Source organism: Nilaparvata lugens, chromosome 8, assembly GCF_014356525.2.
Source record: "Nilaparvata lugens isolate BPH chromosome 8, ASM1435652v1, whole genome shotgun sequence".
NCBI lineage: Eukaryota > Metazoa > Arthropoda > Insecta > Hemiptera > Delphacidae > Nilaparvata > Nilaparvata lugens.
The window spans coordinates 1,844,535-1,859,611 of record NC_052511.1 but is presented as its reverse complement, the minus strand read 5'-3'; the positions used below and the strand labels follow the sequence as shown (position 1 = coordinate 1,859,611).

The 15,077-nt window shown below is 35.7% G+C and overlaps 1 protein-coding gene across 8 annotated transcripts in view; it reads right to left on the bottom strand.

The window, feature by feature from the left end:
- Positions 1-6,173: 6,173 nt before the first annotated feature.
- LOC111064321 (BAG domain-containing protein Samui) overlaps positions 6,174-15,077 on the bottom strand; it is a 39,423-nt gene continuing 30,519 nt past the window's right edge. For 5 of the 8 annotated variants that reach the window (XM_039433713.1, XM_039433715.1, XM_039433710.1 and 2 more), the window contains exons 2-3: positions 13,855-14,074; positions 6,174-10,665 (exon numbers count right to left, since the gene is read on the bottom strand). In XM_039433713.1, the coding sequence (XP_039289647.1) occupies positions 9,572-10,665; positions 13,855-14,074 (1,314 nt within the window). In that variant the 3' untranslated portion in view covers positions 6,174-9,571. The remainder of the gene's footprint in view (positions 10,666-13,854; positions 14,075-15,077) is intronic. The other 3 variants (XM_039433716.1, XM_039433711.1, XM_022352032.2) reach the window with 1 other exon arrangement.

The following is a 15,077-nucleotide window of genomic DNA, read 5'->3' as shown; positions in this document are numbered from 1 at the left end:
TTGTAAGCTATTGTATATAAGTGTATAAGACAGTATATATTGTAATCTACATAAATAAAGTACTCAATCAATCAATCAATCAATCAAACAATGTAGAATTAATAATTAACCAACAAAATATTTTATCTTTATTATGATGATTCATTAAAAAATATAATTGATTATTTTTAACGAGAATGAACAGTTAATATTAAATCAATAACCGTCTATAGAAGATAGAGGATCGGAAGCATTGTTCTCCTATCTTTTTCCACTGCCATTAAAAAGAGTAACATCAGCAATACTTTCCACTCAAACATGCAATATGTTGACAATTCAAAGTGAATATCACTGTCTTAGAGAATATTCTAGATTATTTCTGAAGCAGTGGCGGCTTGCTTGGAAATATAAGTGGGTCAACAGTGTGGGAAGCAGAACTATATTATCACTATTTAAATTGTCATCATTATTTGAATTTGAGTCAATTATAGAAGAAGCTAACAGTTCATTGCTGGGTTTATCAGAGATTGACAATGGTGTAATAACCGAAACCGGCCTTTCTAAGTATCAATAAATCTGTGGTTTTTTGACAATTTCTTATTCTTTTTCATTCAATATGAATAATTACCACAACTTCTCAACTACACAAAAAACAGTTCACTGCTATAGTGAAGTCCACGTTATAATGGCAGTATTTGATTAGAATTGTTGTTGCTATCCTTGTCTATCATTCGACAAAAAAGATAGCACTATCCTTTTCTAGCTCTGCAACGGTGCCAGATCGTTTTTCAACAATGAAGAAATAAAAGATTCAATCGCAGTTATGAAAATTCATTATTTGGTGATTGGAAAATATTTTATCTTAACGAATAAACATAATTGATCATTTTTAAGAACAATTAACAGCTAATTAATTAACACCTCATTCTTTTTTGAAACTTTTATTTGTAAAAATTTGGGAGAAGACAGTTTTGGGCTATGCCTGTTGTCTTCTCCCAACCATATTATAATATCGGGGCACCGAGCTTCGCTCGTTATTTTTATTTATTGATAAACAGAACCATATAGCCTACTATAGATAGAGTAAAGTAAGCCATGACAGAACACAATATTCTCTAAAATGATCGTATTTATATTTTACAGCTGGCTATACGTCAGCTTATGAATTTCGGGGATCCGATATTTTGATTTTCCACAGAATCACTCGCTCACTTTTTAATATCCACAGCCGACGAAAGTCTCAGCTGTTTCAGCCAAGGATGAATATTATCCTTTTTATGTCGTTCAGCGAGTTTTCCCAAGGAAGGGATCTAGTGCAATAGAATTTTTATATCATAAAGCTACTATATTCCAAATTTCGTGAAAATCGTTAGAGCCGTTTTCGAGATCCGTTGAACATAAATAACCAGATATAAAAATATAAACAGATTTACAGAAATTGCTCGCTTAATATATAATAGGATTGTAATTATGATTTGTGATTGTCAATGAAATAAATACTAGTAGTTCTGTGAACAGTAGACCTCACGCAGTATTCTCATCCACAAGTACCTGATTGAAACTATAGACCTTATGGAAATACAGCAATAGACTGGCTTCTCCACACATCTGTGTAATCACTTGTCAGCTGATTTATCTATATATATAAAAGCGAAATGGCACTCACTCACTCACTCGCATAACTAAAAATCTACCGGACCAAAAATGTTCTTATTTGGTAGGTATGTTCAGTTGGCCCTTTAGAGGCGCACTAAGAAATCTTTTGGCAATATTTCAACTCTAAAGGTTGTTTTTAAGGGTTTAAAGTTCGTCTTTTAGCATGTATATTCTTCTTCTCCCAATCTCTTAATTAGAATTGAAATTTCCATATCATATGTTACTATAGAACTATAATCTAGATAGAGTACCTCTTCGAAACAGTTGTTAACTGGCAACTAAATTAATAATTTTGTCAGGTTGGCATTAAGTTGAGTTGATTTTGTTAGGTTGGCACCAAGTTGAAGATTTAAATGCATTTATCGCGGAAAAATTGATTGGGCACTGCTACTTCAATCCTGGGAATATTATATTACTAGCCGTCAGGCTCGCTTCGCTCGCCATATCTGTTTAGCCAGACGTTTAGTCTGGACCCCCGACTGGATTGTCCTAATATGATAAAAATGAAAAAATGCAGGCGAGCGAAGCGAGCCTGCTGATCTCATTCTTGGACGATCCAGTCGGGGGTCCAGGGGGCGGAGCCCCCTGGCTAGACGGATATGGCGAGCGAAGCGAGCCTGACGGCTAGTGATGAATAATTCTATAGTCTGATTTTTACTCTAATATTGGCGTATGAAGGAGGCTCCTTTCTCCTTTCATATTATCCTTGAAATGCAAACTTTCCAAAAATCTTATATATACGTCGACGCGCAATTAAAAAAGGAACATACCTGTCAAATTTCATGAAAATCTATCATCGCGTTTCGCCGTAAATGCGCAACATAAAAACATTTAAACATATTAAGAGAAATGCCAAACCGTAGACTTGAATCTTAGACCTCACTTCGCTCGGTCAATTACATCAGATATACCGCTATCAGCTATCTTCTATGGAAGGTAGTGGCTACAGTTACTATATTGTAAACATATATTATAGAATAAATATACTTTTTAATTATTTATTTTGTATCTGCATATATATATATATATATATATATATATATATATATATATATATATATATATATAATATATATATATATATAATAGGATTTTACAGTGATTCACCGTCTTCCTTCTTTTAGTCGAGACCTCCATCTTTGCCTATCCTCCCATTCACCATCCCTTAAATTCCGGGCCTCCATAGCCTCATCCACCTCATTTCTCCATGATCTTTTAGGTCTTCCTCTTTTCCTTCGCCCAATTGGACTCCAATCAGTCACCATCCCTATCCATTTGCTAGCACTCGCCCTTCTAGCATGGCCATACCACATCAACCTTTTATCCTCAATCAACTTTATAATATCCCATTCCACTTTCATTCTCCTTCTTATCTCCTCGTTTGTCACTCTGTCCATTCTGGTAAGCCCGCAGCATCTCCTCCAGTAATCCATCTCAACAGCTCTCATCTTATCTCTTGCTCTCTTGTTTGTCACCCAAACCTCTGCCCCATACGTAATTATACTTCTGACGATTGCATTGAATATTCTATGTTTATTTTTCCTATGAATATCCTTACTCCATATGATTGGGTGCAACTGTCGAATACAACTCCTGGTTTGGGCCAACCTAATCTTTATCTCCTCGTCTGTATCGCCATTTTTCATGATGGTAAATCCCAGGTACTTAAATTTATCTCTCCCTTTGTATCTGCATATAGTAACATAAACATCTCTCATATAGTAACTGTAGCCTAGTATTAGCAAGGCAGAGACTCGGCAATGCTGTTCTCCTATCTTTCGCAACTGCCATTATAACGTGGACCTCACTATATTATCATTGTAGTGTCACCTAACTTTTCACTGTCACCATTGGTTGAATGTATAGTGTTGGTTGTTATTTACGAGGTATACTGCCAGTTTCAAGTGCGAATTTAACAGCAGCAATCTATTAATGTTCAGAAAGTGTCTGTCAAGGTCACTCCAACTCAAATTGTTGCAAATTTTGTAAACGTTTTTTTTATTTGTTAATGGAACGGCGCTGTCTTCAAATTGCACTACTTACCATTCACTTAAAATTGTCAGCTTCTGTTTGAATGGGAAGCTTAGTTTTTATTATTATAAGGAACACCAACGCTGGTTACACACTGGGCGGTCTCTGCCGCGGCGGCGAAACTGTCGTCGCCGCCTCGAAAAAGAGTCGAGCTTACACATTCAACGGCAAAATTACCGCCAAACATCGAGTGGCAAAATTACCGCCACGTATGATCGATCAGTAGCCAAAATAGATCTTGAAAAAATATGAAAATGAAAAATTCTTTATTAGGCGGAGTTAGGACTTTTAAGTCCTCTCTACCACTCAACCTCAACCTCTTCTTGTAGTTCTTCATCGCAAATGTGTTGTGACTTCTCTGTTTCATGAGTGTTCAGTTAATTGTATTTTGCACATTTTGTTCCACAAAACTGGCCTCTGTTCTAACAAAGATATTAACAACTCACTGTCTATTAATTCACTCATTTTTTCCCACTCGTCAACCACAAACACTTAAAACAATAAATAAATGTTATAAACAACTCACAAATTTTACAACAAGACACTAATTAATAGGCTGATTTTCAAAGACCTCTTACTTGGAGCAACTGGGAAAGACGACTGATCAGCGGCGACGGTAGACAACCGCCAAATGTGTAAACGCCCATTTGGTCACGTACGCCACTGCGTGGACAAGAGCGGCAAAAACACCGCCAGCCGCAGTGGCAGTGGACGGCTGCACAGCTGCCGCCAACGGCAATATTGCCGCGCGGCGATTCTGCCACCCAGTGTGTAAGCTTCCATTCAAGTCTATAGACTACTGCTCGAACGGCGGCGACGGCGAAATTAACGCCGCGGCAGAAACCGCCCAATGTGTAACCAGCGTAAGGCCCGGTTGAAGCTGGTTGAATTTTAATAGTGATTAATTTCACGAGAGCCAATCAGAGAAGGCGTCTTTGAAAATACGCCTTGTCTGATTGGTTCTAAAATTTAACCGGCTTTTGTGCAACCGGCACTAACAGTCTAAAGCTAATGTTACTAGTAAGGTCCACGTTATAATGGCAGTGGAGAATGATAAAACAGGAATGCCTTCTTTAGAGGATAGGTGATACCAGTATATCTGATCTAAAATCAACTTATTATAACTACTTGTTTAAAATACTAAATTGTATTTTATTCGCCAAGAAAATAGATCTTTCAATGAATAAATTTTCATGATTGAGATTGAATATTTTGTAAACCATTTATATTTCTATATTGTTGAAATCGATTTGGCAACTTTGTGTAGCCAGTAATGAATAGCGCTATCTGCTTTGAGGGTTAAGTGAAAGAGAGGGCCGACTGCGCCCTAACTTCGCCCTCCCAGGTATAAAATAAAGGCAGTCATTCTATTCTATTCTTTGTCGAATGATAGACAAGGATAGCAGCACCAATGTCAATCAAATACTACCATTATAACGTGGACCTCACTATAGCAAGGTCCAAGTTATAATGACAGTTGGGAAATATTATTTATTCGTAGATTATTTACAGGAAATATTCATTAGAATATTGAAATTATAACATCATATTTTCTACTCTGAACTTATGATGTTGATGTATTTTGTAATAAATTATGATCAGTTAAACTCTAGACTTTTTTCATGAAAAAGTCTAAGGCTCAACTCACACTCACGCGACTCAGGTCGAGTAGAGACTGGACTCTAGTGGAGAGCATGTGTTTCCAAATGGTGACACTCAGACCAGTCGATTCTAGTCTTCGCGACTGTCACCATTTTAAAACACATGTACTCAACTATACTGGAGGAGTAATCGATACTGGATTATATCTAGTACGCTCAGTTCTCACGAATAACCTGTAGTTGAGAAGTTGATATTGTGGTAATTATTCATATTGAATGAAAAAGACTAAGAAATTATCAAAAAACACAGATTTATTGATACTTAGAAAGACCGGTTTCGGAGTTTATCAGAGATTGAAAATGGTGTAATAACCAAAACCAGTCTTTCTAAGTATCAATAAATCTGTGGTTTTTGACAATTTCTTAGTCTTTTTCATTCAACACTCGACTATAGTCGAGTCTCTTCTCGACCTGAGTCGCGTAGTGTGAGTTGAGCCTAAAGGAAAAGGAAAAGACCACTCTACACTAGACAAGAATAGTGTGACGAACTATGTGATAAGTATTCATGTCTAGTGTATGGTAGCCTTTCACCTATAACTATCACAGGACATCTAAATTTTGATGAAGAATTTCTCCCTTCAAACTATTTACCCTCAACTCACACTTACGCGACTCAGGTCGAGATTCGCCTCGACTCTAGTCGAGAGCATGTGTTTTCAAATGGTGACATTCGCGGAGACTAGAATCGACTGGTCTGAATGTCACCATTTGGAAACACATGCTCTCGACTAGAGTCGAGGCGAATCTCGACCTGAGTCGCGTAAGTGTGAGTTGAGCCATAGACTTCTTCCTATTGTACATCTACTATTACAGTACCAGACCTGGTTCAAAGTGAAAACCCTCAAGTAATCATATTATAATTATATTTTATTATACACTATCTGAGTTAACAAAATAGTTTACATGAAAACATTAAATATGGCGCGCATAGATACACAAATATATTCATGTCAACAGTTCAAATTATGTTTCAGTCATTTACATAATTATAAAGTCTTTGGTTATACGAGCTATTCTCCAGAACTTAGGCTCTAAACTCAAAACAATATATAACTATAATTATTATCATAGTTGTATTATAATTATTATAAGTGTAATCAATTATAGATGAATATCAACCAACTGAAATTTTTAGATGCTCGTTTATATAATTTGAAAATAATAATTAATAATTTATTACGATCAATAATAGTTAAATTAGGCCTTTACTAAAATAATTTGTTGGACGGTTAGTTACTGAATGAATTTTGATTAAACGATAACTCAATGAAAAAATCAAGTAGTAAAAGAGAACAGTAAAGATAAAATAATACAGAGAATTTTAGATGAAATATACTTGACAAGAAATAGTATACAATTATTGTAAAGTTGAATTTCATTACAAATATGATACAGTAATCGTGAAAGTCATACATTAATAAGAATTTGAAATGCAAAAAAGAATAATAATGAATGTCACCAATTATATAAATGATTCATCATCAATACATTAATGTTTTTGAAAGCATGATTAATCTTTTAGTAATTTCTAAACGGGGTTTAATTAGTTTGAATACTTTCAAACTTTTGAGTAACAAAAATGTGCTTAATATAAAGCAAATAGATAATATCAAAGTCATTTGAATAAAGGCTATTTCAACTAACAAAATAGTATAATTGACACCATAAATGATCAATTAATATAGGCCTGTCATCAAACTATATTAATGCATTTAAACTAAGATATTTCTCAGCTAACCAAGCATCTCTTAGGATAGATAATAATGATAAAATAATACCAAATTTCAGATTTCTGTCAAAATGAGAATAACAGGATAATGATAAATGATATAATAATGATAATACCAAATTTCAGATTTCTGTCAAAATTTCTTTCAAATTTCAGCTTTTCTGTCAGAAGGATCTATTTCTAACAGATTAACATTGAGAAATAAAATAGTACAACATTTCAGATTTTCAAGATGAAGGCATTTAACATCTTTATGAGTCTCAAAACTGCTACAATTATTACAAATCATAATAAATTTCAAAATGGCGACGATAATTGACATCATCTGCCGAAAATATCAATTACCCCGGTGCAATTAGTGAAAGCTAATTAAAGCACTTAGTTTGGCAACCGATGACTATCTAGTGATAGCTTTCAGTTGGCAATAGTGCAAAGTTTTTTCTACAATCATCGCAAATTGCACAAGACTTTCTAAGTTCAAATGACAACTTCAAAAAGTTTCTGCCATTCCAGAGATTCTAGAGAAGAATATAAACGTAGTCTACTAGAGATAAGCATCAAGTGATTTAAAATGAAAGAGAAGAAAACAAATAATATGGATAACTGTTGTTACAATTTTTAACAAAATTGAAGATATAAGTAGATTGAAGATATAAGCATCAAGTAATTTAAAATGAAAGTGAAGAAAACAATTATGGTGAACAGTTGTAACACTTTGAAGAAGATAACGAAAAATTGAGAGAAATATCAGTAGAAGTCAATTCGTTAAAAAAATCAATATTGTTCTATGTTAGCTATACATTTTTATACGGTTAACGATCTTTCAGCTTTATGAGGTGTTCGAAGTTATAATAATTTGGACAGATTATCTTAAAACACTTGACAATAATTGAAACTTCTAGTAACATTTTTAAATGAAATATTTCAGTTGAAAATTGAGTAGAATATCTTGAAACATTTGAAAATTGAGAAACTCTCTGTATAATTTTTAAATACAATGTTTATTTGGAAGGAAAAAATCCAAATATTCTTGACTGATTATAAAAAAGCACAAAAGTGTAATCCTCAGGAAATGCTACAATATAATATTACTATTGACATTATATATGAGCTTATATCTGAGATCAAAAATGATAAAAACTGTATCCTTCTATAGCAAGCTTAATTTTACAAAATTTCCAAATATAAAGCTACCCTTCAAAATACACAAAAGACAGCTGGCTATATGTATAATACTTTTCTAAAATTTTTAGCATCGATATCATGTAATTTTCTCAGCTTTACAATCTACATTAGAATATCCTTTCAATAAGACACTACAATTTCGGACAACTGTTAATAATTTATCAATATAATTATTCTCATTCATCTAATATTATACTAGACACTTTCAAAAATATTCAATAGAACATGAACAACGATTTCATACTATTTATGTTATTTTATTATGCAAAAGTATTATGTAATCTGCAAAAGTTTATTCAACAGACTGAATATGCATCAGCTAGAAAATTTGAATTGTAACATTGTAATATTTTTATAGCCATTTAGTACTTAATTCCAAAATTTACTGACCTCATAATACTAGTCCAATCTTGAGATCTTCATACAAAAATATTTCTTTCCGGTAGTCATGAATTTAGAATTATGAAAACTGAAAATTTACTATGATAAAATAATAAATGAACGTACCAGAAGGTATAAATTATCAGTAATTGGATTCCAAAATGAATATTTTTCAATAGGAAAAAAGTCATCAGTTATTAGACAGTTACAATAAAAACTATAAAGAATTCCTACAATACTGTAATAAAATTTGTAAAATTTTTATAAATATTAACTTGACCAAAACGTGGTGTGGATTATTCTAAATTGGTTTCCATCTGATATTTATGTAAACACCTTACATAAATTATCATAAATGTCATTAGGAAGACAATCTATAATGATACTGTTACATAGTAGTATGTATTTCAAATTGAATTTGAAGAAACTAAGTATCTATTATTGCAAGTTAGTTCCGATAAGATGTATTTTACAACAAATTTCATTGTTATAAATTGATCAGTAACAAAAGGAAAGTTGCCACAATACTGTAACAAAATGTATCCAATTTCCTTTTTCAAATAATCGCATCAACTGCGGTTGAATATATATATCATTACAACACATCACACAATATAATACAATCAGGAAATATTACAAACCATAGAAAAATTCGCCAAACAAGTTTCCAATCAACACAAAGTATAATAACCTTTCAATAGAAAATTAGTTGACAATAAGGGCGAGACCATATTAAGCGTTTTTTAGTCGGCAGGGCAGGAGAAAGCTCTCCGATCAGGTCTGAAAAAAAACACCTCTTTGGTGCTCTGAAAAACGCCTAATATGGTCTCTCCCTATCAACAAAAACTAGAGTTTGCAACATAGGAAAAAAACGTAGTTTGTACAGTAGATACAGTCTTGAACGAACAAAAATAACCACCACAGGTCTCACTATCACAAGCCCCACCCTCTAGCACTTGATCTCGTTGGGATTATCCTGCGAATCAGTCTTAGGCACTTTCTCCACGGGACCCTCTTCTTTCGGGGGTGAAACTGACCCCCCAGCACCCCCTGTCGCCTCCTCCACCTTCTCCTCCTCTCCTCCCTCTTTCACCACCTCATCCTCCCCTTTGATATCCACATCCATCTTCTGCTGATCAACCTTCGACTCCAACAAGCTGATACATTTCTGCACCGAATTGATAGCTTCCTTCCTGACTGCCCTGATATTCTCCTTACCTTCAGTGCTGATATTGTCCAACTTCAACAGATTCCTCGTCAACATTTCGTCCAAATAGATGAACTCCTTGTCGGCACGTGTTTTCCCACTGAACGCTTCAATCTGCTGCCTCAGAGCGTCCACCTCCTTCTGAATCAACTGCACCTTGTAGATGGGATCATTCACATCAACCTTGGGCTGTTCTGGCTGTTGTTGTTGCTGCTGCTGCTGTTGTTGTGGAACCCCAGAATCGGTCTGATCACGAGGCCGAGGCATCTGTTGTTGAGGTGGAGGAGGAGGAGACGCAGACTGTTGTTGGAACTGTTGTTGAAACCCTTGTGAAGAAGGCTTCCTCTGCGGCTGGAACTGGTGGGAAGTTGTAAACTGTTGTTGCGGTTGTTGCCACTGTTGTTGTTGTTGAGGTTGAGGCACACTGTTATACTCCTGGTCAACATTTTTGGGCAAAATCGGCTCATCCCGTCCCTCGACAAAGATCGGAATATGTCGAACGGTGGAGGTCTTATGCTGAGGTTGCTGCTGCATATTGGGGCTTTGTTGTGGTTTGCTGCTGGGTGGAACCGGCGGTTTACTGTCGGCCGCAGTCTGCCCCGTGGCAGGGTTTACAGGGTTGATCTCGATTTTGGAAACGAACCTGTGTGGGGTTGGTGTACGGTTGCTGTCGGGAGGCGCTGACATGGATCGCTGGTTCCGCACCTCACTGGCCGCCTGGCTGTTGATGTCGGGCACTGTGTTCCGCAGACCGTGCTGGCTCAAGCCGGAACCCCCTGACGCCTCCTCCCCACTCTGTGACGGCTCCTCGTGACCTTGGGACGACGTGTCAGCTGCTGTAAATCAATCAAACAATCAATCAATCAGTCACTTTATTCAATACATATACTGAATATTTTACATAAAGCGTCATTTATATTGAATAACAATAATGATTGTGAAACATTAAACACAGAAAAAAGCAACACAAGAAAGAAACAATAAGGGATAGGATAAGGGCTAAAAAAAGTTGAGATTTAGATGAGAAATACATACATACATACATAAAAAAGGAGTGATCCGTGGTCTAGTGGATAAGAGTGCTTGCGTAGCAGCATAGATATCCCGGGTTCGAACCCTCTCATTACCAGAAGTTTTTTAACCAGATCACTCCCGTGTTATCGGATGGGCACGTTAAACTGTCGGCCCCGGCTGAAGTATGACAGTCGTGAGGCCCATTGACGGCTTAAATTATATATTCAGGCGGTGGGACCTTCCCGAAAGGGACTTTTTAGGACTAAAAAAGTACAGTCTAATAGAGTTAGAAATTTATAGTTTTGAAGAAGTTTATTTTGGTAAATGAAGAATACCTTGGCTGTTGGGTCCAATCCACATGAAACGTTTTTTACTTTCCTTGCCCTACTACCATAGGTAAGGAAAGTATTGCTTTCCAAAAAAAATTAAGGTACCCCAATTTCAAATTTTCTATACGTTTCAAGGTCCCCTGAGTCCAAAAACATGATTTTTGGGTGTTGGTCTGTGTGTGTGTATGTGTGTATGTGTGTGTGTGTGTATGTCTGTGAACACGATAACTCCATTCCTAATTAACCGATCGACTTGAAATTTTAAACTTAAGGTCCCTATACCATGAGGACCCGACAATAAGAAATTCAATAAAATTCAATTCAAGATGGCGGAAAAAATGGCGGATAATTACTAAAAAACCATGTTTTTCACGTTTTTCTCGAAAATGGCTCTAACGATTTTCTTCAAATTTATATCATGGATAGCTATTTATAAGCCCTATCAACTGGCATAAGTCTCATTTCTGGGGAAATTTCAGGAGCTCCGTAATATTCTTGAGAAAAATGGCGGATAATGACTAAAAATCCATGTTTTTCACCGTTTTCTCGAAAACGGCTCCAACGATTTTCTTCAAATTTATACCATGGATAGCTATTTATAAGCCCTATCATCTGGCATAAGTCTCATTTCTGGGAAAATTTCAGGAGCTCCGTAATATTCTTGAGAAAAATGGCGGATAATGACTAAAAATCCATGTTTTTCACCGTTTTCTCGAAAACGGCTCCAACGATTTTCTTCAAATTTATACCATGGATAGCTATTTATAAGCCCTATCATCTGGCATAAGTCTCATTTCTGGGAAAATTTCAGGAGCTCCGTATATTCTTGAGAAAAATGGCGGATAATGACTAAAAATCCATGTTTTTCACCGTTTTCTCGAAAACGGCTCCAACGATTTTCTTCAAATTTATACCATGGATAGCTATTTATAAGCACTATCAACTGGCATGAGTCTCATTTCTGGGAAAATTCCATGAGCTCCGTAATATTCTTGAGAAAAATGGCGGATAATGACCAAAAAACCAGGGTTTTCACGGTTTTCTCGAAAATGGCTTTAACGATTTTCTTCAAATTTAAACCATGGATAGCTATTCATAAGCCCTATCAAATGACATGAGTTCTTTCCTTGGAAAATTGCAGGAGCTCCGTAATATTCTTGAGAAAAATGGCGGATAATTACTGAAAAACCATGTTTTTCACGATTTCTCAAAAATAACTTGACCGATTTTTTTCAAATTCATACCCTGTATAGTTATTTATCACTCTATCAACTGGCATTAGTTCCTTTCTGGGAAACCAATGGGGGGTCCACCCCATCCTTGGAAATGGACTTAGTAACCTCCTTCTCGTGCATGAGGTAGGTAGGTAGCGCAGTTCATAAAAAGAACACATAGTCGAGATATTTCATCTGTAGAACAGCTGTTTTGACGACTTTAAAAAAATGACGACTAAAAAAATCATCGAATTTCACATTCACACAAAGAAAAAGTACTTTGAAAACAATTATATATACACCATATACAGAAGTCTGATCGTAGTTTCAAATATGAGCAAGGAAAGTTGTGTGAGTGTACCACACCAGATTTTTAGACTGGTGACAGGTACCTCATGAATTCTATTCCCATATATGCGGGCTTTAATTGTTTTTCTCTTTTATGTTCCCTTATAATAAAAACATTTGTTTGTATATCTGGTATGATGATTGTGAACATTGGATTAGAGGTCGGGAATCAGCTGATAATCAGCCAATCAGAGAGCTTCCTTTCCTGCCGACTCTTCCGCCGCCAGTGCAGAAACAAACGCTTCATGTGGCTTGGCCCTAACAGCCAATGTATTCTCAGTCTACCCGATAAAATTATTCAAAACTATAAATTTCCAATTCTTCTATGTTCCCTTATAATAAAATCATTTCTATTTCTGGTATGATGATTGTGAACACCTGGTTTTGCCACCCTTTCCAACCCTTCTATGTTCCCTTATAATAAAATCATTTCTATATCTGGTATGATGATTGTGAACACCTGATGACTGCCTGGTTTTTAATCTTTCTTACAATAGATAGATATTTTCAGTATGTGTAGGGTTATGAAAATTTATTTTAAAAAATTATAAAATGAGGGTTTTAATGATTATTAATACAACATTGTGTTCTGCAACTAACAATAGATTGTATTTCTGCAAAAAACAAAGTTTTTTTATCAATAGTATCCATTTTATAAGACAAAAACAAAGTGGGGGTCCATATTACCACCTCCTCCTCTACATTATCAAAATGAAAGGTAGCGGAAAAATAAGGTAACCTTGCGCTATCCCTCTTCCAAATTTAGATAAGCATAGTACGAAATAGGTTGGGTGCCGGCTGTACAAAAGCCAGTTAAATTTTAATCGTGATTAATTTCACGAGAACCAATCAGAGAAGGTTTTTCAGAAGAGAAGCTTCGATTGGTTCTCATGAAATCAAGGCTTATGTGTTACCGGGCCTGAGTATTGTGTTTAAATCAGCTGTTGTCGACTAACATTGAGCTGCACAAAAGCCGGTTAAATTTCAATCGTGATTAATTTCACGAGAACCAATCAGAGAAGGTTTTTCAGAAGAGAAGCTTCGATTGGTTCTCATGAAATTAAGGCTTATGTGTTACCGGGCCTGAGTATTGTGTTTAAATCAGCTGTTGTCGACTGACCTTGAGCTTGACCTTCAAAGAAGGGTCGATCACGTGACGAGCTGCGTGCACCCCCACTCCACTTTCCGCCTCGCAAATCGGACACCCAGCCCGGTGGCGAACGCAGGTGGTCGGCGAATTCCGGGTGCCGGTTGGCCAAATCCTCCAGATGCGATCTCAGATCTGAGCTGCGGCCACGTGTTGAAGGAGGCAGGTCATCGTCATCACTGAACATGTGTCTCTGCAACACAACATTAGTTTCAAATTTATTCATTCTTCATTCATAGAATAATGTACGTCATCGAAATTATCAATATTTAGGTTAGGTTAGGTTAGGTTAGGTTGGGTAAGGACTATGTGTAACTTTAAATATGGGAGAGGAATAGCACAAATTTACCTCATTTTTTTCACTCCCTATCATCCTGATGATGTACTTATTGTATAAATCAATAAAGAATAAATAATCTTTGTGTGGCTTGGCCATTAGGAAATGAAAAAATGACAAGAAGCCTTGTTACTCAAGCTTATACACTCATTTATTCTTTTATTGATTGATACAATAAGTAAATCAACAAAATGATATGGAGAGAAAAAATATAGAGACCTTGTGCTAGTCCTCTCCCAAATTTAGATAAAGTTACACATAGTCCGTAATAGGTTAAGTCTTGTAGTTGTTCACTTCACAAAATTTTCAGTCCTTAATTATTTTCACAAAGTAGATTTTTAAATTTAGATGTTTCAAAACCAGACATAGAAGAAATATTTCACATAATTATCACTAGAATAGGAAATATTCTAATAAATTCTTTTTTCATGCGTTTTCAGAAGAGTCGAAAGGGCAGGAAGCTCTTCTATTGGCTGATTCTCGAACGCCAAACCAATCAGCCAATCGGAGAGCTTTCTGCCCTGCCGACTCGTCTGAAAACGCTACGTGTGGCTTGGCCCTAGAGATGGATGATATTTTTTTCAAATACAAATAGAACCTGTATTTATGTGAGCGTCATTGTATCCCCAACACAAGTCTCGCTGGCAGTCATCAGTTTTGTTAAATATTTACGAATAATTTTGTAAAAACTACCAGACTACTAAAACCCATCAGTTTACAGTTCACACGAGTTCAATTCAATACAAGAGAACAAGATTCCTACTCTACATAATACTAGTAGTTCTATGAATAGTAGACCTCACGCAGTATTCTCATCCACAAGTACCAAGACCACAAGTTCTATAGACCTTATGGAAAT